We start from the raw sequence: 27620 nt of genomic DNA on the forward strand, positions 1-27620 counted from the left end.
TTTTTTAACATGGCATTTCCTTTGAGAAATTACCCACTCAAATTAACTTCTAAGAAATACTGTGGAAGAAGTGTTTTTCAATAAAGGAAACAACATTCTCAAGCTAAACACATTAAAAAACCCACACCTTTGATATTTTTGTTTGATTTAGCATTTTCTTTAGTAAATATCAGCAATACTTGGTCTAAAAAAGATAACAATATTGAGGTTTTTTTTAATCCAACCACAACACATTTCCTTCTGAATTTATTGCAAGAATTATTACTGGAAGCTCTTAGAAGAAAAGTATTCTCCTATCTCCACAGTTACCTGAGAAATGAAATAGGAAGATGAAAAGTAAAAATAGTTTAAAAAAAATAAAGATCTATATAAGTTCATCTCATTTTTCCTGTGTCCAGCACCTCCAGGTTTTCATAGGGTTTCCAGAGGATCCACCTTAGAATACTATTGAAATACAAGAGTATGTCTACAAGTCAGGGAGAACACATGCCAACATCACTGGAAAGGTAATCCAAACAAACAAACAAAAAAGCCCTGAAAGCTAACACCAGGACTACAGCTATTTTATACACTTACCTTTAATCCTAAACAAAAGAATTTAGAGAAAATGCTCACATAAATTAGACTTGTACTGGGAATTTTAGTACTCCCACTTTACAGGTGAAGAGTAGGAGAGGAAGGGAGGGAAAATGATTTTCTTCAACAGGTAGAAATACTCATTGCAAAATCTTTTGCCTACCAAAAAGTTCATTAATTTCTAGATTTTATTTTGTGCCTAAAAATTTTGGGGCTGGGCTAAAACTGCTGTACCCTCACTGGCCTACCTACAGGTGGATCTCATTTCTTCCTTCAAGAGTTTCATGCCATCCACACCAATCATGTATATGCACTGTCCCCCTAGAATACATCACTAATTTAAATAAACAAGATTAATCAGAAGCTTAAAGAAAAAACTTCTTTTCCTGGTAGCATCTTAATGTCAGTAAGTATAATATAATGATTACATCAGTCTGCTGTTCTTCACATACTCTCCATCCTAATTTCTATATGCATCACTCAGTGAAATCAGGTTCTTCCTTTGATGATATAAAGGACTAGTTAGACCTAATCTAAAAAATATCCTGTATTTTGCTTACAGTATTCTTGATATTTTGCTGAGTTCTGTAATATGCCCAAGGATTCATAAGATATATTTTGTAATACATGAAACATTGGAAATCACAGCAATTTACTCTTCCAGCTCTTTGGGACAAAGGTTTTAATTAAAAAAAAAAAAAAGGAAGAAAAGAAATAGTCAAACATAACTTAGCCACTAGTACTGTCATCCCTTTTGCTCATTTTGCTTTTCCAGCATGCTAATTGAGGGGATGATCCAACAGAATAAGTGCTGAAGAAAAAGCATTCAGATATTTTAAGGCAAGGGCTGAACTCAGGGTTCCATATAACACTAAATTCATGGACTTACGTGCTTAGCTGCTTTCTATTTTGAGACTCGGAATGTTCTCTCTTGCTCAGAAATTCACTGTCAGAGTACTCAAACACAGAGCTACAGTTGTTCAGCACTGCCTTGTGTTTTCCAGAATCTGTAGGAAGAATGATTTAATTATCAGAGATTTAGCTAACAAAGTTTTGTTCCTTTTTCAATTCTCACACCAATACATTTCTATCAAAGAATCCAGGACCCTGTCCTTACAAGTTGTGTAAATAACTTGTAACTGTTGACACCTGCTCATACAGCTACAAGTTTTCTTCGGGGTTACTCTCTGTTTCCCTCTGACCACACCTTGCAGAGCACATACAGACTTCTCTGCAGAAGCAGCAGGCTAGTAAGTAAGCAGCACTAAGGGACCACATATACCATGACCAATATATGAAGCAATTAATTCAGCAATTTCTGATGACTCATATGTATCTTTAAACATTTGTTCTAAAAAAAAAAAAAAACAGATAAGTTTTAAAGCTTAGCATCACTCTAGCATTCTCTAAAAAACAAATTATTGTATAATTGTCTTTCTTTGCTCCCCCACCTTGTTCCACAGTGCACCCAAAACCTCACCATGCTTTTTAACTTTTGCCTGCCAACTTAGAACCACTTCCTATGAGCTACAGCAAAGCTATTATAGCAGATTTCACTAGATAACTGAAACTCTGCCTAAGATAAAACTGAACTTGAACTTCTGGTGAAGGCAGAATAAGCAGGACTCTCCCATATAACCTCTCTCACGACTGTGCTGTATCAATAATTTGTGAAATTCCTCTTTATACCTAAGATTTGAGTAATGTACCTTGAGGCTCTTGATTACATAAAGATGGTTACCTGATGCCAACAGATTCAGAAACATGACCTATGTGACCTTCCAAGTAAGAATTCCTTCTGTAGATTAAAACTGCACAGTAAGTAAAAACCACTCAAGAACCCAAATTGTGTGAAGAATTTCCACTTAGCACAGAAGGCACATACCTCAACAATTTTATTCAAGTGCTAGTCCAGATCCTGAGACAATTTACAATCTAGCCTGGGACGGTGTATCTTCATTTGTGTGAACTGATGTTTTCCCCACTGCTTGCTGTCACGTGCCAGTGTGGCCTTGCATTAAAACCATTACCCCTGATTTATGAACATTTTCAATATTCTTTGTGAAACTGTGACTGTCGGACAAGGGGCAGGTAGTTTTCCTCCTCTCTACTTTCCACTTTTCATCCCAGCCTATAGTTGCCTGGCCACACAAAACAGAAATTAAAGCCATCAGCTACCAGTGAACTAAGCCTCTATACATATTTGTACATGAGCAAACTTACAAACTATATGAACATAGTGGAAAAAATCTCACTTGTGTCCAGACGTGCACTGTCAGTGTAGAAATTCCTTAATACTGCTTTTCTATAAAATTAACTCATGAAGACATCCATAGGTTTCTCCTGTACTGTGATAGGCAGCACTTCAGGTTGCAGAGTTCGTTCGGTGCTCAGTGGAAGCGTAAGAATACAAAATGTTTTGAATTTGCTTGTAGTAGCTCAAAGTTTGCTTTTCTTATTTTTATTTTACTTCTTCCTTTCTTTTTCCCCATCCAAAGTCCCCTCCATGAATTAACGTGCAGTTCTATAGCAAACAGACTACGATGGGCCTGAAGCCACACAGGGGTGCACTGAAATGAACAGATCAAGCTCGCATGAAGTTGCACCTATCAAAAATATCTCAACTCGTACGAGCCTGGCAGGAACAGCATAGGCAAAAACAGTTCTAATTACTTCCACGCAGCGTTTTGCATGAGCTCAATTATCCCGGCGTAACATCTGAAACGAGGGTGGAATGCGAATGCACGTGTGTGCACAGAGCAGGCAGCAGAAAGCGCTTACGAGCAGGTGGAGCAGCACGGGGCAGGAAGCCGAGCATCAAAGCGGGTGCGGCGTGCCGCCGAGGGGAGAGCCGCCGCTTCGGCACGGGCGCTGCCACCGGAGCCCTCAGAGCCGCCTCTGGGCACTGACCGGGCAGCGCAGGCCCCAACTCATCCTGCTCCGCGCGCTGCCGCTCAGCCCTTTTACGCTTCGGAGAACCGCATTCGCTGCCGGACCACCGCGGGGTGGCTGTTCTCCCCGCGGCCGGGGGGAGGGGGAGGGAGTTTCAGACGCCCTCACCACTAGGGGTTTACCACGCGCTCCCTTCTCGAACCGCCGCTGAGGGAAACGGCGGAACGCTAGGAAGCGGAGATTCGTAGGAGAAGGAAACGCGGGAGGGAGGCAATGGGAAGCCGGGACTGAAGGGAGCGCTGCTGCGCGGAGCATCGCTGAGGGGAACGCGCCGTCCGCGAGGGAGCACCAGCTCCCGGGCGGCAGCCGGCACCCGACCGCCCCCGCACTTCCCCCCTCCCACTCCGCTCCCCCTACTGTCACGTGCTCCGGGTGCCGCAAAGCAGCGCCTCTTTTGCGACAGGGTGACAGCCAAATGGTGCGACATCCGCGGCGGCCGCAGGAGCAGCAGCCGCGGCGGCCGAGCGCTGCCAAGGCCGAGAGCCGCGACAGGGCGGGGGAGCGCACGGCAGCACCGCACCGTACGGCGGCACAGCGCCCGGCGCGACCCCCATGAGCGGTAGAGGGGCGGCGGCGGCCCCTCCCGCGTCCCCCTGTCTCAGCGAAGAGCGCTCCCCCCGCCCCCGATGCGCCCTTAGTCCCGGCCCCAGACCCGCCTCCCTCGCTCCCCTCCCCGGCGGTGGCGGCGGCAGCGTCCAGGTGCGGACTTCAAACCCCAGCGCAATGGCGTCCAACGCGGCCGAGAGGGAGATCCTCTTCACTGAGCTGCAGGTAAGCAGCGGGCACCGCCCGAGCCGCGCTCCCCGGCGGGAAGGATGCAGCTGCCGCGCCCCGCCGCCCCCTGCCCGCCGCTCGGCGCTGGGCCGGGCCGAGGAGGCGGCGGCGGGGCGGAGGAAGCCCGCGCCCACCCCAGGCCTCTTCCCGCCGCAGCTCCCCCGAGAGCGAAGGCGCCGCCGCCCGGTCACGGCCCCACCCCGCCGCCGGCCGCGACCCGCTTTTGTCTGCTGGCGGCTCGCTCCCTCCCTCCTTCCTTCGCTCTTTCCCCCGCGGCCCTCCGGCCCGCGCCGCGCCCCCCGCCCTCCCGCGGCCCCGCGGCTGCAGAGCGCCCCCGGCCGCCCGCAGCGGAACGCGCTGCCCGTCCCGGGCACGCCGGGTTGGGGGGGGGGAGGTAGGCCCGGGGGCTCCCGCGCAGGTTGGAGCCCGGGGCCGCTCCCCGCAGAGCCAGGAGCGGTTTCTTTGTGCGGGTGTTGAGTTCTGAGCTGAGAGGAGAAGAAAACTGTCCCTGTGCGCTGATGGTCGCACGGCGAGGGTTCTTGTCGCTGCACAACAAGACCCCCCGTGGCCGGCTGCTTCCAACTCCGAGTTAAGCAGGCAGTGCCCCGTGCAACTGTTACTTCTCTGCTTGTCAGCTGCAGGCGTAGGCAAAATTCAGGCGCTTCGCTGCGTGCTCTTATCTGTAAATGTCAGCCCAACCTGCTGGCTCTTCCGCTTCCTTGTCTGAAAGAGTGCTTGTTTTCTGGTTTTTGTTTTGTTCCATCCCCTTCTTTTGAAAAGAAAATCTGTGCGATTTATCTGGAAAAGAATGCATCTTTGGATTTGTTAGTTGGACAATTAACCAAACTAAGAAGTCCATAAATGGAAAGCATTGAATTTCGTGTTTGAATAGAAGTGAGAAAGGCACACTTACAAAAGGAAACATTGATTTCATAAACGCTGAAAAAACCTTTGTAGATTTAAATGCTCGTGCTCTGCTCGCTGCAGTAACAAAGGAAAGGAAGGCACAATGGGGACATAGCGCCCTTCTTGTGACTGCAGCACATGAGATGGCTGAAGGCTAAGAATCCATCCAGATTGCTGAACTTTAATCAGCGGCTCAAAAGTGTCTAGGAAGAATCACTATGGTAATACAAACTTGATACAATGATATGTAAGCTGGTAAACCTGTTTGAAGTGGTGAGCTGTGTGAATAAGTAACTGTGGTAGCGCTACAGGTAAGCTGCATGGGGCAGAGCTTCAGTAGGAGTACTGAGGAGGAGTGGGATTCAAGTAGAGGGGATTTCTGTTTTGGAGGGTGGGATTTCTTGCTTGGGCATTGTTTTTTTTTTTATTTGTTTTTATTTCATCTCTTTAGGAAGATGAGATTGACAGTGATGATGGATATTTAATTAAGAAAAAGTGAATCGGATACTTTGGTTAGGCTGTCTCCCATGTTATAGATGGTAACTTCTGTAGCAGTAACTGTGGTCCTGGTGCCTAACAGAAAGGTTATGAAGTCAAGGTGAAAGTCCTGCTAGGGTTTAAGCTTTGTAAAACAGCTAACTTTTAGGTATTTTTTAGAGGACCTTCCACATCAGGAAGAACTACTTTTGAGGTATTGCTTTGTTTTCAGTGGCATATCCTGGCAAAAATCTCAATACCATTTTCCCTGTGAGTTGAACGCACTCTTCATGTTCATATGGCTATTCAAAAGCTAATTTAGTAGCTTGTTCCCAAAGTAAGAGGAACTACAATGAAGTGTGAGCTATGCTGTTTTACTCATGTCACATCAGGAGAAAACTTCCTCAAACTAAAGGATACTGACCTCAGGGTTGTTTATGCTTAATCTGGGCTGTTATGTGCATATCGCAATTCTGCAATGGAAAGGTACGGAAGTTGTAAAATGCAAGGCTGTGCTAAAAGCTGGGAGCCTCCGGTTAGAGGCCTGATCTAGATCATGAACTGTGTGAGGTTCAGATGTTTCAATAGTGCTCATGAAGACCTACTGAAAGCAGTTAAACAGCGTTAACCCTACACTTGTTCCTGTCTTTGAATCACAAGTTTCAGTCAGTGATAAATGTGGCATGTGGCTTATTGGTACCACTCTGTGCTCTCTGCGCTTTTGTTTTGGTGGCCCCGAGTGCTCTGCTGTGCTGCTTGTGGTTAACTGTGAGGTTGGGATTCATTTAGTGCAAGTGGCTCCATCTTCATGAATTAGTGGGACTCTCCTGGCATAAAAATCTGTAAACTTCCACAACTGCTGGATAACAGGATGAGAAGAGGGCTTGGGGAAAATAGGAAAAACAAACAGGCAAAATCACTAACTGCTGCAAAGAAAGTGATAAAGCAGATATGATGTATGCAATTGTTTCAAAGTGAACTCCATTTAATTAAACAGGCTTTAAACAGTCTGATTGCACTTCACATTGAGGTGTGCATATATGCACACACACATTGCATTTATATAAATTAATTTTTAAAAAAGACTTCATATCTGATAGAACTGTTGGTTAAGCTGCTGGCAAATATCCACTTCAGTCCTACTACTGCTGCAAAGCATTTTTTCCATTCTTGTAAATTACTTCAGCATTTCACAAGCAGTGGGAACTGTCTCTTGCTTCTAAGCCAGTTTTGACATAAGTTTGTTCCAGGCAAAAATTGTACCACTTATCCCTCAGTAGCCACCAAATGCATATTAGAACATAAATTTGGTGATTAGCAAACATCCTTCTAATTGGTTTTTGCTTAGTGTGTCACCAACAAGATTTCACGTTTGTCGGAGACTGACTGAGAGCTCACATAAAGCCAGCTTACCTTTTTACCTCCTTTTTATTTCCAGTACAGGTTCTTTTGTAGGAGGGGGCAGGAGCTTGGTTAAGAACCTGTACTGCTGATGGTGCCTTCCCTTCCAAAATTCTGCTGTCCTCTGAGCTTGCATCTTTTTAGAACTTTATCCAGCAGGTAAAGTGGCCTCTCAAGTGCTTGCTTTCAAGCTAACTGCAGAGCCTTTAACCATTTGCTTTTTGCTGGAGGTGACAAGAAAAATGTTATCTTAAAATGCAGCCAGCTGTTAAAACAAAGAATCCATGAAAAAAAACTTTTTAAATTCGATATTAAGAATGCTGCCTTTGCTTTGTCAAACTCACTATTAAAAAAAAGCAATAAACCAAACACAAAGTTTTTGAGGTAGTGTGCATTTCTAAACATTTGTGCTTCTTGTAAATGACAGTAGCTGTCAGCATACCAAATTGATACAGCCTGCCTAATAGAAGTTACTACTCAGGACATTTAAATGAAGCCATCGTGTATGTAAAGTGACCGTACTCATAAGTGTTCCCTACCACTTCTTTTCCAGACAGTAAGATTAATGTTTTCGTTTTTAGACTTCTACTGTTAATGTTACAGGATTTACTTCAAGGAAAAAAAAAGTTCATTCAAAATGATGCTTCCAAAACATAATATACTTTTTTAATTAAATAGGAAATTTGTTTTCATTTGCTAAAATTAAATAGTTGGTCAAGACAGAGCATTTGCCATGTGGTATATAGGCATGTAGCAGGCTCACCTGCTTCAAATTACGTGTAAAAGGTTTTAGGTTGAAAGTTTTTCAAACTCCCATCAAAAATTGTGCATTTATAAAATTAAAAATATTTGAAAAAATATATATAGACTGATTGGTATTAAAGGATTTTTTTCTTCCTCGCTGATATCTTGTTTTAATGGACACCCTAGTCATGCAGTGCTCTAAGGTGCTACAGTCAGGAATCTTGGAACTGTGCATTTCACAACAGAGCCATTTTTAAAGGGCCATTTGTTTAAAGGAGTAATGAATAATATCACAACTGAAATGTACGTAAAGTGAAGCTTATGCTTACTTGATGGCATTTCCTGTATTGTTTTTACTATTTGTTTTATTTTTCCATATCTGGGACAAGAATATTCATAAAGTGAATATGGTTGAAGAATGCTCAGTATTTTGTTATCTGCATGAAACAAATGGAGCAGCTTTGTTTTCTGTACAAACGTCCATAAAGCGAGGTGCTTGTACTCGCCATGTTGGAGTGAGCTCCCAGATGCATCTCTGCAGACCTGCATTTCCTTCCTGGCTGCTCTGCTTGCTGCCGGGTGACATTAGGCAGACACTTTGCTTACTCATGTTTCAATTTCCCCATCTCTAGAACAGAGCTAATGATGCTTGCTTTTTAAGAGATAAAGAGTACTGGGTATTTATTATTAGCTGTGGTCAAGTGCCTAAGGACACTTTAAAAAGGTACAAGTAACCTAATTAATTTGTTTTGAACAGCCATTGTAATTAGGCTGGATATTCAGCCATAAGACTGCCTTCAGCTTCTGCTCAGCTAGGACAGATTAGCCTCAAAGAATTTTGAATTACTCTTCTTTCTGAACAAGAAAACGTCACGTTCAGATGAAATTACCTTGAAGCATTCTGTTGCAGTTTAAACACAAAAATGTGTGTGCAGCTGCTTGGACTTCTCAGGTCCCTACAAACACTTCCAGAACCGGTGGATTTAGGGAAGTGCTTTGGTTTTTTCCCATTTGTGGATATATATTGCTCTTTAAACTGTACTGTGTTCAAAATTTGTATTAGTAAAATATACATCCTGTCCTCAGTGGAACATAAACAGTCCTTAAAATACCTTTAGGTAGGTGCATGGGTAGGCCTTTTGGTTTTGTTTTGGCTCATGGTTTTTTTTCCTCATCTTCTGAATTCTGTCAGTCTGCCTGCGGACGTAAGTCCACACTGTGTATAAATCCTTGTATACGTTTAGCTTAATTTTCTTCATAGGAGCAGAGATCTTTCTAGGACCCCAATCTGTTATTTTAACTCAAAATAAATCATTAGTGTAGTAGAAAAGTATATTTAGTTACAGAATGCTTAGTAGCTCTGCTGGAAAAGCTTTATACACTGTGAATGGTCATTCATCATAATGTAAGCTAAAATCTATAGTCGAATAACTAGGTAAACATGTCTTTTGCATTGGGGAACAGTGGTTTAAGGGCTTAATAATGGGATTAGGAGTCTCTTCCATTCAGTGTCTCAGTGCTTTGCTGAATTAGAGGCTCAGACATTACATGGCCTCTACTTGGATTGAGAGAAATGAAGCCTTATGGTGTGTTCTATGCAGAACAGGGGTCTCTGCTTTTTCTTTTTGCATTTCCAGAGCTCACTTGCACAACTGCTGGTAGGGTTGTTCTTTTCATGTGTGTGTTTGTTTGTTTTTTCTATTTCTTTAAAGAATATATATAATTTATATATATATATATATATTCAATTATAGGTTCAAAAATATAAAATGTTAGAATTTTCTTTGTGTAGACTAGTAAGTGAATGTGTTCAGGAACAGACTGAGCTGAAGTTTCTCTCATGAGCTAGTTGCTCTGTAACACAGGCATTTGCATGATATTATGAAGTTTTATTTATTTTGAAAACTAGGTCTACGCTTCCTACCATGATGAAAACAGCTTCTTTGCTTTTGGCTTTATGTTCCCTCCCACCCCCCTAAAGTAAATGAAATTTATGTTATAGGATCCAAAATTTCTGCTACCTTGAGCTGTGATTCAGAAGTGCTACACTGAAACAGGAACTAATAGCACTGTGAGTCAAAGTGTGTTGGGCATGTCCTTACTGTAATGTTACATCTGATCTGTGTGTTTATTTTGAGTGCATCAATGTAACTGTGTCACACTGCCGCACGTCCATACCATTTCAGGTCACTGCAGCTCCTGGTCACTGTGTTTGGTGGCTCACCGGTGATTTGGATTATTTGCATGGCAGTCTGGGCACGCATCCTGTGAAAGAAAGTTCTGCTCCGTGGGTTTTCTCATGGTTCTTTTTGGGATGCTTTCCATAACATTCAGGAATCCTGTGTCTGTGTCAGACGAATGCAGTTTTGTGGCCTCCACTGACTGCCGGCACAGCTTCTGGCAGCTGCCGTGGGGTGTATGGCTGAGCTCTGTGCTGAGCAGACACTAATGTGAGCAGGATAGTGGGCAGCTGCACAGTTACCTTCTGCCAAATGGATCAGCTCTGCTGGGAGTTGTTCTGCTGTTGTACAGACAGTAACAGAAGAGGCTAAAACCAGGATATTCAGGCCAAGATGTTTGCCTTTACAAATAGGGTGAACAATCTGATACTGTGGCACAGTAGTGGTAATCTGATGGTGCTGAAGAATGCGGCCATAACTTCTATTTTTATTGATACTAGATACAGATGCAGGTATACTGTGTATCAAAGATAGGGCCACTTTGGCTGTAGTTCTGTTTGTTGTACACTGGTACAGAGCAGGGTGCTTCTAGATATTCTTGGCAGTGGAGTTTCTCACTTTTGCTGGGCAGCTGGGGAAGAAAATGGGAATACTAGCATACAGGCCTTTGTTGTACCATTACAGACACTTTCTTGTAACCTAGGAATTCGGGCTCTGGGTTGGGATCGTTTGGCACTAGGCTTTGCCTAATGCAGAACAAGTAAGAGCTGCCACAAGAAAGCATGTGACAAAATAAGAGATGTAAAGGCAGGGAGGAAGAGAAAGCTCTGGAATGGGCAGCTCAGCCATTTGTCTGGGGACATGCTGTAGCAAGGGGATGCTCAAAGGTGTGTTGGAAGGACATAGCTTCTTAGGTGTTTGGCAGAAAATCTCTTCCAAGGACTGGGTATGTGGTATTGGTGATGGAGAATGGTGACCAGGCTGATCATGAGTAGAAATAACCTGGAGGTACCAAGTAGGCAGTGACTGTTGGGAAGGCCTGGGCTATGGAAGATCAGTACATGCAGATTTTTTTCCTGTTTGTGTGGGGTTTAGCTGTTTTTGTTTGGTTTGCTAAGTTAACATGTGGCAGACCCAGAGAGGACTTGCTCTGACCTGTTAAGCAGATCCAGAAAACTGAGTTATGTTGTTGGGTTTCTTTGTTTCTCTTTGTTTTTAGGTGGGAGAAACAGTAACAACAAACCTGAATGCAGACAAAGTAAATTAGTTAGCTTTTTCTATTTCTAATTCTTCTGGGTTTCCGTAAATGTTACTTTCCTCGCTCTGGATGCATTGGTTTTTAATGTCAGAGAATTCCTGATTTGTTCTCTACATAAATACAAATCAGGGAGCTCGAACTGAAAGGCTGTAGTGTCTGCTTCATGACTGTAGTGCTATGCACAGTAGTCAGTGTTGAAGCAAACTGACATTTCTGTTCAGAGTTTCCAAATGTTTGCAGTCCTTCAACGTGGGAGAAGGGCTCTGACTTTAAATGAAGTCTGTTAAACAGAAGAGCATATTAACCTGGTAATGAAATAAAAAGAACCAGTGGCTTTGCTATTTATGTTGAGAAGAACCGGGGGACAGCTTTCCATTAAGTCCTGAGATCAATCACATGGATGATATGGGGCTCTGCTAACGTGACAGAAATACTTTGGAGCAGATAAGGTCAGAGAAGAACTTCTTATGTGGACTGTAAGTCCAGTAAACAATGGCAATGTTTTCTCAGTTAGCGCTGGGCATTCAGCATGGAGAATGTTGCTCTGCTCTCAGACTGTGATGGCTTTTTTTATATCCTGTAAAAATTAAGACCTGGATTTTGTAAAGATCACTATAGTGTATATTATCCTTATAAAATTTGTGTATATATTACAAGGATTCCTTTTTTTTTTTTTTTAACTTTTGAGGGAAGTTGGTGGCTGTAGGCAGCAGAAGTTTCTTGTTTTTCATTTGTTTTGTCCCTCTCTTTTTATTTTTTTTAAGTCCTAAAAACAAAATGCTTAAGCAAGAATAAGTTATAGAGTTTAATGTGTCACTGGTGCTAGAGTTTGCCTTAAAACTTAAACTCTGTGTATTTGACAGCTGTAGAAAGGTATGTTTAGTCAGTTCTGTTGTTGTAATGAATATGATACCAGGCAGATCTGTGACAAATTTAGGATGGAAAAGTTCTGCTTGTTCATTGTTCTCGCTGCACACTCTAACTGGAAGTTTTGCCCATGCAGACTTAAATCGTGTCAGACTTCCTCAGCTGGTGCTGCTGCTAAAAGTGGTACTGTGCCATGTTGTGTTGCTTTACACTTGTGCAAACAGCTATGCTGTGAACAGATTCTGTTGATAGTTTTGTTTGAATGTTTGTGGGGACTTTTTGTTGTTTGTTTTCCCCTAAATTAGTTTTCAGCCTGATCAGTTTCACAGTCCAACTCACTGTGTGTCCATATAAAGGTTTGTACTGGCAAAAGTCAAGGAATAGTCTGGGGTAGGAACAAGCTGTTAGGAGAGGCTAGGACTTCTGGTTCTTTAGGGTTGCTTTTGTGCGTGTGATGCTAGTTTGTGTAGTAAAACGTTCATCAGATTACAGGCTGAGATTTACTATGTATGTGGTTTTTGCTAGAGACAGTGAAGAGAGTGCAGTTGTGCTGCAGATGAATATACAGATAATAAACAATATGCTCTGTCTGTGGCAATTCTTTTCTAGCTTTGCATTCTTCCAGCTGAAGGTCTCATGGTATCCTGCATGTGACTGTAAGAACCTGTTTCTCTGCAAAAGCCTTGACAATGGAATTAGTTTGAACGTTATGTATGGATGGAAGATGTTACATTTACTTTGATGACAAAGACTGAGAACATCATTAAGGTTTTGTAGCAGTGTGCAAGGTGTATGTGGGGATATCACCACAACTTTTAGGAGCCTTCGGAAGTTTATGCTAAGCTTTTGCATGCTCAGAGCAAAAAAGCAGATCTGACAAATTGAGTTATTTCTGTAACTAAGTGAAAGAAAAAGCGTGTATTCAATTGAAACAGATGGGATCAAATTTTAGGTGGAAAAATAACTTACTGTGCAAATAAAATAATGTTACTGTCCATAACGAAAACAAAGTGTGTGAGGTATCGGTATATTTCAGTTATTGAATAGTTCAATGACTGTGAGCCATTTGAATATTTAGTAGGGAAAAAAGATGAGATGATATTCTGTTATTGCAAATGTTCAAATAAAGCTCTACTTAGAGGACTTTGCTATACAGTGGAGGTGTAACCAGACTGTGACAGATTGTATTTTTTTCATCATATCCCAGCTGTGCCATTAGAATTGTGGAGATAATTTTTTTTTAGTTTGTGATGTGGGGGTGAGCATTATCTTCAGAATAAACAAAAGGAGGGGCTGGGGTGATTTTAGATGCTCTTCAGAGTACTCTTCAGTGAAGTACTTCTGCTGCCAACTGGCTTATCGTTTTTTTCTGGGCAAGAACCTTTCTGCGAAGTCACAGTTAAATGGAAAAAAAATACTTCTCTTCTTCTGCCTGACTTTCTTATTTGTCACATTAGGAGAACCATAGCCCCGCTGTGGTAGATTTATGACTCAAACTGTTTGTCATATTATTGGAGGTGTGATTGAAATTACTCTTTCATCACTGTGATGCATATTATCTTCTCACTTGAATTTTCAAGTAACATAAATCCAAAATCGTCCAAAACATTGAGAGAAATGTGAGTTGACTGTGTGGCCTGTCATTTTTTACAAGCGCAGTGTGTAAAACCATCCATTGCTTTTCTGCTTCAAATGTTTATTTATGTGAAAGACTTTGCAAAACAGTTAAGCGGATCACATCTTAGGAGAATGTTTCCCATATAGATAGATCTGCATGTGACATGACAAGATTATTTCTTCCCTATTCCTCAAGCTGTGTAGGCTAACATTATAAGGGAGATGATGACAAAGAAGTGTCAGTTTTTCTTAAAAACAAAAGGCAAAAGTACATCCCAGTTTGTGACAGTGCTCCTGCTGACAGCTCTTTGGAGAACTTGACTAACTACGTGGGCTTAATGGCACCGGGAGAAGGAATACAGTAAATGAGATTCTAGCAAAAGGTTATAGGAGTTGGAGTCACCTGAAGGCGAGGTTTCAAAGGCTTGTATTGAAAGTAACAAAGTAAATGTACTGCAGATCTACAGAACACTTGAAAATCAGCAAGGCCTTTCTGTAGGGCATGTTCTAAACTTAGTGGCAGCAGTAGAAAAGTAAAAGTACTGTAAATCGTACATGCCTGACTACTAGTGTAGCATTCTTGAACTGCTGCCCATTTAGGACTCGGCAATCTCCTTTAATGGAAGTGTGTTTTCTCCAATATTTGAGCTTGTTTATTGCTTATAAATAAGCTCATCTGAGTCTGGTGTTTGAGGCTGAGAATAACTCTGTTACAAGTTATTGTTTGTAAATTAGCATATCTGGAGATCCTTAGGAAGATAGTTTAAATTTCTGTTCCTGAAACTTAATATTTAACAATATATATATATATTTTAAGTTGCTAGCATTTGTTTCTTAAGTCTCTCCTCTCCTTAGGAGCTGGAAACGTGAAACTTAAAGGGTTTCCAATTTCAGTTTTAAAGTACTTTACTTTAGCCTTGGTTTTGTTTTTGTTTTTTTAACTCTTATTCTCTTCCTTACTCATACCAGTTATTCCTGAGTCAAACTAAATATTCGTCAGCTGTGAGAAAAATAACCAGTTCTAAGTCTATGTGCAGAAGGACAAAGAGTGCTATCTGCTGTAGGGTATTGTTTGGTATCATCTTCTGTTTCTCAGGTTAGCAGGCACCACTAATACTAAAATGTTCTCTGTGGAGTTTCTTCTCGATGCGAATAGCTCAGTGACATACGTGGTCAGGGCAGCAGCTGCCACACACGTGGGAATTGGTTTCTTTAATTCCCATTTGATTCTTGAACCAGATGACCTTGGGTATGGAAGGAAGACAAGGGAGAGATGAGTTCTGTAAGTGGTCTCGCGTTTTTGTAACTCTTTCCTGTCTGTAATAGATAGTACTGTTTATGGACTGAAAAGCTATACGATGCTTGTTTTGGCACTTGTCTGCCTTCCTGTTCACTGCATGTACCTGAATGAATTTACTGACAATTTCAACTTCATGCAGCTGTTCAAGTAAGCATGCTTTAAACTGATCTACTGCTGTCTACATTCTGAATTTATACATGTGCATATTCTGAACCATTTTTGTTTGCATTTCCATCCGGCACAAAATATTATCTGCAGACTTCCATCTCTATTTTATGTCTTGTGCTTTGCTAATTATATGTCCTGAAAATGTCAGATGTTCTGATTACTTTTATGACATTTTCCATTGTTAAAATTTATACTATTTACTGTCCAGAGTATTTAAATATTTCTTTATTGCAGTGAATACACTTCAGTCTTCATACACAGTCGAGCACATCTAGGAGTTTTTGCAAATCGGGACTACAGCAGCAATAAGCATTTCAGTGGCATATATGGAAACAATTCCTCTTTCTCCCTTATGGTTGGCAGAAGGGGAAGGGGGCTGCTTGTGGTGCTGTTCAGGAAATGGTGAGAACCTGTATCTGAGGAGATGCACTGACCGAACCCCAGAATAGTTTTATAATGCCAGTTTCTTACATCCTAATGAGGTTACATAGTGGGAAAGGTGGGAAAGAAACCAGTAATTCTCAGAGAGGTTAGGTAAGTGTGCAGCTGAAAGGATGCTAGCCTGAGCTAAGCACAATATCTTATTTTGGAAGATATTTAGACAGATTGAATCCAACATTTATTCTTGTGTAGTTTTAATTTTGTTATTATTGGGAATGATTTTTATTTTTCTCTTGTGACTTAACATCTTGACATCTTTATTAGAATGCTTGAGGGAGCCTTAATGGCCACACTCACTCTTTTCTTCTAAATACAACTGAAACTGTGTGTTGAGTCAGAATGTGGTGCTCCTTGTGATGGAGCAGAAATCATGCTCCTGCTGCTTTTTCAGTCAAAAGTTAGTTTGTATATTTTTGTCTGCTAAAGACAATGTGGTTTAGATTAGATAGCTCATTATAAAGGAACACAAAGCAGATACTCGTGGGAACGCAACAGGTTAAACTCCAAACCAAAATAGCTTCTGACTGTAGCAATTTCTTTCTTCAGTTTGAAGGACTTCTTCCTGAAGGTATTGCTGAATGTCATACCTCGGGTATATTTTTGTAGCTCTTGGTCAAAAATCTGTTAGTTTGGAATATTGGCAAGAAATATTCTTAGGATTATTTATTTAGTTATTTATTTATTCTTTTAAAGATGTGTGAAAACTACTGCGTAGATATGCCCTGTAAAATAGAGTATGTTTAATATTAAAAAGTGGATGAATTTAGACTGAAAAGAGGTTTAAATATCATGTGACTGAGGCTTGAACGATTGATGCTGGAAATCATGTAACACGTATGTATAATATTCTATTGAAAAAGTCTGAAAAAGGAAAGGCATTGAAGTCACCACAAGTATGTCTTGTTGTGGGCATTCTGAACACTTCACAGTGCAAAATGCAGTGTGTAGTGTAGGACATTTATAAGGTGTTTTTTTCTTTATTTTTTGCTATTATTCTGTAAGCTTAGTTTTGCAGCATATCCAGTAAGATTTTTTTACAGGCACATGTACACATGATGTGTATAAAAACTGTTGCTTTATGCTGCTTTATAACTATTTGGTTAGAGGTGCATTAGTTATTTGGAAACTAATACTTCCTGTTTTCATTTTAGCTGCTATTGAGACTGGGCTGTTAACAGCTAGATGGAAGAGTCCTGCACAAGGGTGTATGCAAAATGGAGAACAGCTTGCCTGGGAGATGATTTGGATTATTGTGCTGTAGGTCAGTAGGGGATCAGGGCTCCTAAAAACTACAGAAAATACAGAAAGCTTAAAAACCAAAAACCTTAAGCAGATTTGTATTTTGAAATGTGAACGTATTAAGACTTTCTGCAGTGCACATAATCAGTAAGTGAAATCACCTGCCTCTTTCTCATTGCTCTTGCACATGAAGCAGCTGTCAGAAAATTTTCTTCTTGCTTGTGTTTGTAGGTTAAGACAGGCTTCGGGTTCTTTGTGGCTTCTCTAATACCCAGGGAACTCTTAAATAGAAAATGGACATTAGGAGCCAGTGGGAACTTTCATACCGTATTTCAAAGGTCAGAGAAAGAAAGGATTACAGAAACTATTCAAATGTATCACAGTGTACATCAGTGATGCTCTGTAGAAGTCTCAAACAAATGGGGACGTGAAGTAATGCTTCTATAAATAGCTGAGTGTTCATCCATAAACTTCTACTGGAAAGGCATGGAATGAGATGCCTGCATCTCTGCAGATGGAATTCTGGGTGTGGCAGTGCTTACCCTGATAGTGAGAAGTGATGAAAAGTGATTTCTTTCTCTTTTTCCCCGCTAGCCACCTGTAAAGATAAGGAAGGTGTTTAAGGAGGGAGGCTTTTCCGTCTTCCTTTTACTGCTGGAGGTTAAAACAAGAGCAGCTTTTTCAGCTGTTAGGAATAGAGAGCGCGAACATTTTCCTCTCTAACTTCAGATACAGCAGTACTGTGAAAAGAGTTCTCAATTCTGGAGTATAAAGGCGGTTCCTTTGTATGAATGCAAGCATACATCCCTTTCCTGTTGTTTCGGTTTTGTTTTTTTTTTTAAATCTTTAAATTCATGCACCGACTAAGGAACTCACCAGCTGCAGTGAGAGCACTGCTAAACAGTCCTAGAAAGCAACACAAAATCTGGTTCCTTTACCAGGATCGAATATTTTGCCGCTTGGCCTTTTGCCTCATAAAACAGATGTTAGTATTATCTCTGATAAGTATTGCTGCATTTATAATGTACAAAATAGTTGGCTGCTAAACATGATGGCTCAATTAGAGTGGAATGTAGACTCTCAGCTCTTCCATTAGTTTTGTAATGGCTAAAAATAGCTCTGCTAAAATATAATGAAGTTAAATGGACCAACGCAGTGGTTGTCTGTGCTCAGAGCTGGAGCTGCCAGAAGCAGAGGGATCTTTTTCCAGGCATAATTATCCATCCCAGAAACAAGGATTTTGATACATGGATTGCTTTGTTGTGCTTTTTGAGTGAAATAAATTATTGGTTTGGTTGTCTCTGTGTTTTTGTTTTCTTTTTGTTTTTTACCATTCTCCTGACATTTTTGTATTACTGAGAAATTCCCGTTTACTGGCTGAGGATTCCTTGTACATCATTTCCATGACTTGCACTTTCTAACCTGCATGGACGGTACTGAGAAGTCCCAAATTGCACTGACTTGTTTTTATAGTAAGGGTTTATAGCATTCTTCTCCTAGAGTTTACTGGGAATGTGTAACACTACAGATACCACAGCTTAGCAACCGTGGGAATAGCTGATACTGTGATTTGTGGATGGGCAGAATGGTCAATCTGTGAATTATCTGAAGCAGATAACCATATGTTTTAAGTAAATAATAGTAGCTATTATCTAATTCACTTTTACCATAATGCAGGAAAACCACTTCACAAATGGGAGTGGACCTGCTTGTCATTAAATGTCAATAACTTGGGCTTAGATTTCTTGGGTGTTAGACTGTGCTATTGGGATATTTCTGCTTAGTGATTAAAAACTTCAAGCAGGAATTTAAACGTGTATGTTTATTTTCATGTTGACATTAGAGCCATTGAAACTGGACAGTTGTAGTAGTAGCTGTGTTATGGTAAGTATATTTTCTTGGATTCACACCCAATGATGCAACCTTTGTACAGTATACATGGCATTTGAGGAGTTACTCAGGTCATAATGTTCAGCTGTAACTCAGGTCTATCTACTGACCTTTTTACCTTTGAAAATGTCTTCCACCAAGTAAAATATCTTATATCCTGTAGCTTGGATGATGACTATTTTCTCCAGCATCTTGAGCTGTAAGTGTAACGTTATTGTGCTCTGAGTGTTAGACAAAATCAGATAAGTATTTCATATGAAAAATCAACAGAAATATTTATATTGGATTGATGTATAACAGATTTATACTAACTTTCTGTAGCAGCAGGAGTGCTTTATCTTAGGTGTTTACTTCAACGCCTGCTTCAGCAGATACCTGAATTAGTTACTGCTTATTTGGGAAGGGGGGGGAGTGGTCCTTGTTTCTGGATGGATTACTGGCTTCTGTATTTAAAAAAGAAATCACTGAACTCCTTTCAGTGCTTATTTTTACCATCAGTTTAAAATGAAAAATAATTAAGCATTCAGTAAATCATTTTTGTTTTATATTGAAAGAACTGGTCTGTGTTTTGGAATTTAATAGAGCTTCTACTACTGTCTGTGGTCTGGTTGAAACCGTATTAATTATTTTACATGGAGTTTTCTTCTGAGTATGTGTTGTGCTTTGTCTTGTTACACTGACTCAGTTATGGTAACACCACTGATCCCATCAGTATTGCAAGTGTACATAAAATTAAGAAGCTGAGTTCTAACTAGGACAGCAGTGTCTCAGGAAAGAATGGAGAAATGACATTACTGCAGGCTCAGTTTCATATCCTGGTCTTCTTCCTGGTCACATGTAATAAAAGCTGTGACAGCAGGCTGTATTTGTTTTATGGGAAGTTTGTGCTGTCTCTTTGGAATGTACACAGGTAGGGGTTTGGGTTTTGCCCTGTGCTGGATTCCACTGCAGTTTGTTGGCTGGGAGTAGGAGCCACAAGTTAGTCATAGAAACTGGGGAACAGTTGAAGTGCCCTTTTCCAGTCATGGTTCTTGGATAGCGGGGCCATCTGCTGACCTCAGATCCAGGTCCATACTCGTGCTGTGCTGGAGTTTTCCTCAAGTCCTCGCTGTCATAAGAGAGGCAATCATGCAATTTTATTTCTCTGTACCATTTCTTACAAGCTTCTTTGCAGGTCCTTCTCCTAGCTTAATGCCATCATACTATGGTGAGAAGCAGCTGAAGGCAACATTTCTTAGAACGTTTTCTTTCCCTTCCATGAAAAGCAAACTATCCTCTGTGCAACTTGCTATTCTCAGTGCACAGCACTGCCACAGCTTTGGTTCTGTGCTGCAGCCGGGGTCGGTAACAGACTTCTTGGGTTAGTAACCTTTGGCCTTATCAGGGATTGTGGCTGCAAGCATAGGTGGCAGTGAGGAACCCTATGCAGCCAGTCACTGAATTTTCAGTTTTGCTGTAGTTGTTTTAATGCAGAAGGGAAGGAACAGATACCACTTCAGAAGGTAGCTGTGGGAGCACCAGCAGATGTTTTCAGTCCTCCCACTGCAGTGTTCACACAGGGCACAGTGTGCACATTGGCCATCTCTGTTTTAAGGAGCACTTCTTTGTACTTCCTGCATCTCTTATCGGTGCAGCCAGGCACTTGCTGTATGCACACAGGAATTGAACCCCATTTACTGAGTGTCCTGCTTGAATTTATCCATGCATAATGCAATGCACCACAGTTATTTGTACCTTAAGCAGCCTCTTGCTACAAAGAAGAGAGCTGTGACTTGGATTAAATTTAAATCCTTATTTGTAATGTGTTAGCACTGCAAACTAATGCCAAAATCTATTAAGCCTTCAAGGTTTTTTTGTTCTTGATGTTTGGTGAGTGCTGAGATCTTGACCACGATCACGTTTCCTTCTGGGCAGGAGGAGTAGTCAATGTAGTTCCAGTAATCCAGACACACTGCCACATCTGGTCTTATGAATGACTTTGGGGATGGGAAGAAAGAAAATTTGCAGTTGATTAACATTGTTCTTAAAATCAAAGACTACTGTAGTTTCAGGAATTGCTATAGTGGGCTTCTGGGACCTCAGCAGTTACCTCAGAAGAATAGATTTATTTATAGCTTAAAACATTATATAGAAAATTATAATAATAGACCTGATAGTTTCAAGTCTGTATTTCCAGCTCCTCAAAAGGAAATTAAAAATGGACAATTAGTCTTTCTGGATTATGGTAACTGTAGTATATACATGTATAAACAGCCAAACATTTTTGGCTATACTTGTCAAACAGGTTTTCTTCTCTTTCAGCAAAGAGATGTTAAAATGGTTTCCACAATTAAAGAGCATAGAAAAATGAATCGTAATACACTTAGGAAAACTGTACATACTTTTAAGGTGAGTTTTTGCATAGTTTTTTTATTCCTGAAGGCAGGTTGACTGCAAGTCACTGTGAAACATAAATGATATTGTGCGTAACTACTTATCAGGTGCTAATCATGCTGTCATTTAAGGCCCCACTTACATTTCTGTAAGAATTCCTAGCAGAATTCAGCAACCTGAATTCTTATCCAGTATTCTCTAAGATTAATCCAGTAGATGAACCAGTGCAGCTGTACTGTGCTGTTAGAAGGAAGTCTTTGGCAGTTATTAATGCCCAGGATTTTAAGATTATCTTTTTTCTTCTAAGAGGTGGCAATTTGAGGATCTCATTTTTAAATTGAAGTCATTCCGTTTATATAACTGAAGCAGATTATCTGATATATTCACTATCATGATAATCTCTTCTGTTCAGCAGTATCATGTTCCATCATTCAGCAGTTTCAGTGCTTCATTCTTAAATGGGAGCTTGGGTGGTAAATTCAGTGTATTGAGGCATATGCCTCGTTGATTATTTGGTTCAGAATTGATCTGAAAAAAAGTTCAAGGCTATGATGAATTTTTAGTTTTATACAGTACTGCTCTCTGGGGAACTACAGGCCAGTCAGTCTGACCTCCATGTGGAGAGGTGATGGAACAGCTTTTTCTGGATGCCATCTCCAGGCAATTGGAAGAGAAGAAGGTTGTCAAGAGTAGTCAGCATGGGTTCACCAGGGTCAGGTCATCCTTGGCCAACCTGGAAGCTTTGTATGATGTCATTACTGGCTGGGTGGATGGGAGGAGAGCAATGAATGCAGTGTCCCTTGATTTCGGCAAGGTATTTGACACTGTCTCTCACAACATCATTACAACAAAGTTGAGGAAGTGTCATGGGTGGTTGGGTAAGGTGGGTTGAGAACTGGCTGACGGGCAGGGCTCAGAGAGTTGTGATCAGCAGCACAGTGCACCCAGTTGGAGGCCTGTACTTAGCAGTGTTCCTCAGGGGTCAGTGCTGGGTCCGGTCCTGTTCAACATCTTTATCAATGACCTGGGTGGGGGAACAAAAAAGACAGGGATCTCCTTGAAAGAGTCCAGCAGAGGGCTACAAAGATGTAAAGGGTGTAGAACACCTCCCTTATGAAGAAAGGCTGAGCAGCTTGCCTTTCTTAGAAAACCTTAACCTTCTTACTCAAGTGTTAGAAGTTGTGTCCAGTGGTGTCTGTCATCTCATTTTGAAGTGGAGCACTGCTGAGGTCGCTCATCTATCTGCAGTGAGATCCTGTCTCCAGCCATTGTTGCATCTTAGCAGCAAAACATGTCAGAGCATGGGCACAGCAGCTTCTCTTGCAGAACACCTTCCTGCTCTATTTTCACAGCAGTCTTCAGTGACTGAGTGCATGCTTTCCTCCTTTGAAAACTGTTTGTTTCACGGTGATCTTTGTGCTGCACAGGATGTGTAGGTAGCCAGGTGACATGATGCTTTTGTTCGTAAGTAGCATTAACTCTGGATGACAAGAGGCAGAGTAACGCCTGTGGGTTTGTTTGGGGTTTTCTTGTAGTAACTCTTCAAGTCTATGCTCGGTTGTAGCATAGCAGGCTTTGTGAAACACAGCACCTTGAGGCACTGGTGGCCATCTGGTGGTCTTGTCTGTATGTCAGTATAAATAAGCAATATTATATTTATGTGTGTGTAAGTACTTAATTATTTATAAAATAGCTATTTTGCAACAACGCTGAAATGCACAGGCAATGTAACCAGCTACCAGTGGTAGCATCCATACTGTTGATGTCTTAGAAGCAGCTTAGAGAAAGACTGTATCCTGAAACTCCAACTCTAGGGCCTGAGGTTGTGCTGAGTCTGCTCTAACTGAGAACTTGACCTTAGTTACTGGAGTCTGAAATGCAAATCACTAATGATCATGAGAGGGCTCCAAAAACCTGTTCATTGAAGAACATAACACCCCTGAGCAGGTGAGATGTTGAGTTAGTGGAGGGATAAAAAACCTCCCCTGTAACAAAATATCTTATTGTTCAATAGATAAACAATTAACTGAAGTCTCTTCAGGAAACCCTAGTCTAGAATATTTCTGAATTATTTATATTCTAATTACATTGTTCTGTTTGAGAAGTGTACACTCTTGGCATATTCTTAGCATACTTTAGGTGGTAGTATGGAAAAAAGAAAAGAGATTTGTTCAGTTCTACATTTACCTTTCTTCCTGTGAACTTTAAGAAGTGGAATATTATGCTTTGAAGGAGGTAAGATGACACGTTTATTCCCAGAGTTCTTGCCAAGTACAAACTGTCATGACTTAAAAATACACTTTTTGTACATATTTACAAACGCTGTTTTGATCTTTGTTTTTAAAGGCTAAATCATAGTGTGCTAATCCCTAAATTTTTGTCTGTTAAAGAAAACAGTGAAATCAGAGATAGGAATCTAATTTGGGTATTCTCGTGACTTAAACACGAGCAAAATGGCATAGAGTTGCTGTATGAATTTATATTCAGTTTCAGTTCTTTCTCAACACAATCCACTCAGCATGTGATTGTTGGTTTCCTTCGTGCTGGCTGTGAACCTTTGTACTAGTTGCTTGCTCATCACTATTGATTATTCTTAAGGAGAAAGATGTTGATTCCTTTTATATGCCTATATATGGAAGCAATGTCACGTATCTCCCAGTGCAACTATTAATAGGCTCTCTACATATGCATAATAAATTATTTATTTTAATCTGCACTAACAGAAGTGCACTTGCAGGAATTACAAGTGTCCTTTAAATATAAATATGCATTGTTTTTCCCCTTGCATGACTCACTCATTTTGTCATTTCTAACTTGTTTGCTGTCTCTTTAACAAACAGCCACATCTTGTGGCTAAGTGATAATTCCAACTACTTTTAATAGTTCAGAATCTTTCAATTCCTACCTCTTCATATAAAAGGTGATAGTAATGGGTAGAAAAGTTTTAATAGCAGGGGTCTAAAGATGAATTAGCAAAGTGTATAACATCCTTAAAAGCTAGGAGATTGGATCTTACTTATAGAAGGCATTGTTAGGGGAGTGTGTACAGATTTAAATATTTTGTCTAGTATTATCTGTTGACGTGCACGGCCCAGGCAGAACCACTTCTCTCCTAAAGTACACAACTCAGAACTGCAGAGGATTCCTTATTCCTGTTCATCATAAAACTAGGACCTCAGAGCCTTTCCCCTTGTTTTATGTCTTTGTTAATTAATATATCGTCTCTTGAGGTAACTGAAGACGTTCATATGTTGATACAAATACAGAATGGTAAATTTATTTCACTGCTATTCATTTTGAAGATAGGGGTTTTGTCTGAAGTCTGAGTCAGTATAGATGTAGAGTGTATCTAGAGATGGTGTGTTCTGGGACCTCATTAAGATTTATTAGCCTGATACTGTTCTTTCTGAACTCCTTACCAACTGTTGGTATTTGCAGCAATGAATAATGATGACAACTAATTTATACTCAAAATGACAAAATTTGTGATCATCCCTTTGTGTTACTTCCTGTCTACCCAAGTATCTAGACAGCTCTGATATCATGGTTAAGAAAGCATCTTGAAGGTTTGGATTTTTACTTTTATTAATGAATGCATAGAATTTAAGGAGAGTTAATAATTGTTAGAATTTAGTTTTATTTCCTATTTTCTTTTGGTCTATTAAAGCACCCAAATCTGGAAAATTATAAATGTGAGTCATTAGCTCTGAGGCATATAAATGCTGGGCAGGCAGCCATGACAAATGCAGAAGTATTTAAATCTCTTGCTGATTAAAAATAGGCACAGTAAAAATGTCAATAAATTTAAAATTAACCTCCTGTAAAACGTAACCCCAGTTAACATGTCATCTCTTGTGAGATTGTTGCTTTAGGGCAGCACGTAAGTTAGTAAATGGTCTTAAAAAATAAGTATTGAACATACAAAGGCCAAGTCGCTGCGATTTGCGGCGTATGTTGTCAAGAAACCGTGTCTTCTGGTAGTTACAGTGATGTTTTTCTTTCTAGGGGGATGCCAAAAGTCTTCTCGTCTCTGAGAACCTGAGCACTGGCCAAAAGTTGGACTTTTCAGATACAATGGTACAGCAGAAGCTGGATGAAATAAAGGACCAAATCAAGCGGGAAATAAGGAAGGAACTTAAAATCAAGGAGGGAGCTGAGAACCTCAGGAAGGTCACAACAGATAAAAAGAACTTGGCGTACGTGGACAACATTTTGAAAAAGTCCAATAAGAAGTTAGAAGATTTGCATCATAAGTTACAGGAGTTAAATGCACACATTGTTGTAACGGATCCAGAAGATGTTACAGGTACTGTATTTTACAGTGGTATCAGTTTACTTCTCTTAGTTTACATAAGCTATTGCCCACTTCACTTGGAAAAAAAAAAAACTGCTCTGGAAATGAGCAAACCTGCACGTGGAAGCTTGGTTACCTGCGTATGCTTGTTTGTTCTGACTCAGAAATAAAGGTCCCTTCCCTCCGAGTTGACACTTGTGTTCCGGATATCAGGAATACGTAGTATCTGTCCCTGTAAGGTGCAAGGAAAATGTTGCAGTGTCTCTGGTAGACTTGCACAATGTGTTCTGCATTTTTTTGCTTTTGAGGTTTGAGAGCAACAGTTTGGGGGGGAGGGGGCAGGGAGGGAACTAGTGATGCAGATAATTGCTGCAGCATGAAATGACAATACATACAGTAATGTATGCTACAGAGGTAGCTGTTGGTTTCTATAGTAGGTATGAAGTGTTCTGTTTCATACTGGCCGAGGTTTATGAAATTCCCCTTCATTGTTGAGAGTAGAGGGGCCCTTAAAGGAACAGGCAGCGGGGAAGAGAAAGAAAATTAGATGCAGATTCTCTAGAGACCAAATATAAAAATCTGTATGGACAGAGACGTGAGAAAATAATCTAGTAGTGGAATCTGAAGAGCAGATGGCACAAAATGTACAAAAGGAGTGCCCCCTTCCAGGGCAGCATTTTACAGCTGTCAGGAGGAGCTAATCAGCAGTGTTGTCCTTGTGCCCATGCACATCTCAGGAAATACAATAGACCCTTAGAAAGCACTTAGTAGTTCTAAAGAGATTTAGATCTTTGGGTGCAAATAAATAATGAATGCTGTTCAGATCCTCAGTACATTTCTGAAAATGCCAGCACTGCCCATTGCTTTTGTGAATAATGGATAGTAGCCAGGCTCATCCTGCCCTTTATTCTACACCAGAGACCTCATGAAAGGCTTAAGGAGTAGAAGAAGATCAGAGTTGATAATCTTATGTGCTTCTAACTGCTTTAGATGCACGCTAAGCCCCTTAGTACTATGTTTTTAACTTTAATTCTGTTAAAAATGTTACTGGCAGATAGCCTTTACAGTCTTAATGATTAAAATATGCCCTGAGAAAAGTGCATTGTTTCTTAACTACTTCAGTTATTGCAGGCTACAAAACTTTACTGAGATCTTTTTACAATCAGAACAGGTATTCTGCTCTAATACTCCTTTAAATGTTTTGCAAACTTAACATAAAAAAAAAAAAAGAACAAAAAATGTCATATTTTAGATCCATGGTCTGCAATCATCCTCCTCTCCAAAGCTGAAATTATTGAGCTGTTGTATACTCTTTGCCTTGTAATTTAGTTGCTTGTCTTCTTCCTTGTTCACAGGCACTGTCATGGGGGGAAGGGCTGTCAGTCTGCAGACAGAATGCTCACTAGCAGGTGCACGTCATCTGAGTGTAATTTTGACACTAATACTGAAGTTTTAGCTCACTAATAGCTGAAGTCAAAACCATAGGCATTGGCAAAGTAAGTACAGGATCATACTTGTACCTGATCGTACAGGACTTAGGACACTTAAGCCTATTGTGTATATATAAAATATTTGTATAATATTCAACAAATACATCAAGAGGTGGCCTCAAACATCCCTGTTATCTGGCAGCATGTATCTGCTGAGAGGTGACAGCTATCCCAGCCTGGTCATTCTTGCTTCTGCTTCAAACTGATATCATGAATTAACCATTTCCTGCAGAATGTAGGAGTTCCCCAAGTGCATTAATTGCAGACGTTAGCTTTATTCCAAGTGGCAGCTTTTTGCTTCAGCTTGTATTTTGCCCTTTTCCAGTCTGTAATTTACAAGTGATTCAAAAGAGTGAAGGATGTATATGGGAAATTTTTAGACAATACAAAGTGTAAATAAAGAAAATAAGGTAAACAACATGGAAATGTGGGAGTCAAGGCTTGTGTTCCCTTTATATACTTGCACTATCTTATTTTTTTCTGGGGGGTGGCCCTAGGTTTTCCCAGTCTTCTAAGTATGTTGTTTAGGTTACCGGGAGTTCTAAGTAGCAAGCAGGGTCAGGGCTGAGATCCATCAGCAAGTAACACTGAGAACAGTTGTAAGGTTTTGATCCTTTTGACCTGTCAGGCCTGAGCTCTGAAGATTTTTTGACTGTTTCTATTGCTTAGCTGA

At 40.6% G+C, this 27620-nt stretch overlaps 1 protein-coding gene and 1 long non-coding RNA gene across 2 annotated transcripts in view; one reads left to right on the forward strand and one right to left on the reverse strand.

The window, feature by feature from the left end:
* Positions 1-242: 242 nt before the first annotated feature.
* On the reverse strand, positions 243-3043 carry LOC136051825 (uncharacterized). The gene is made up of 3 exons (XR_010622500.1): positions 2832-3043; positions 1466-1583; positions 243-444 (listed from the first exon to the last, which is right to left on the reverse strand). It is a non-coding gene; the product is annotated as an uncharacterized LOC136051825 (long non-coding RNA).
* A 970-nt stretch (positions 3044-4013) lies between these two features.
* The window catches only part of PKN2 (protein kinase N2), a 52110-nt gene continuing 28503 nt past the window's right edge, over positions 4014-27620 (forward strand). The window contains exons 1-2 of the mRNA XM_065741283.1: positions 4014-4299; positions 25169-25469. Coding sequence (XP_065597355.1) covers positions 4081-4299; positions 25169-25469 — 520 coding nt within the window. The 5' untranslated portion in view covers positions 4014-4080. The remainder of the gene's footprint in view (positions 4300-25168; positions 25470-27620) is intronic.

Source organism: Cyrtonyx montezumae, unplaced genomic scaffold (assembly GCF_038088225.1).
Source record: "Cyrtonyx montezumae isolate F1298 unplaced genomic scaffold, pur_monq_1.0 scaffold_1, whole genome shotgun sequence".
Classification (NCBI taxonomy): Eukaryota; Metazoa; Chordata; class Aves; order Galliformes; family Odontophoridae; genus Cyrtonyx; species Cyrtonyx montezumae.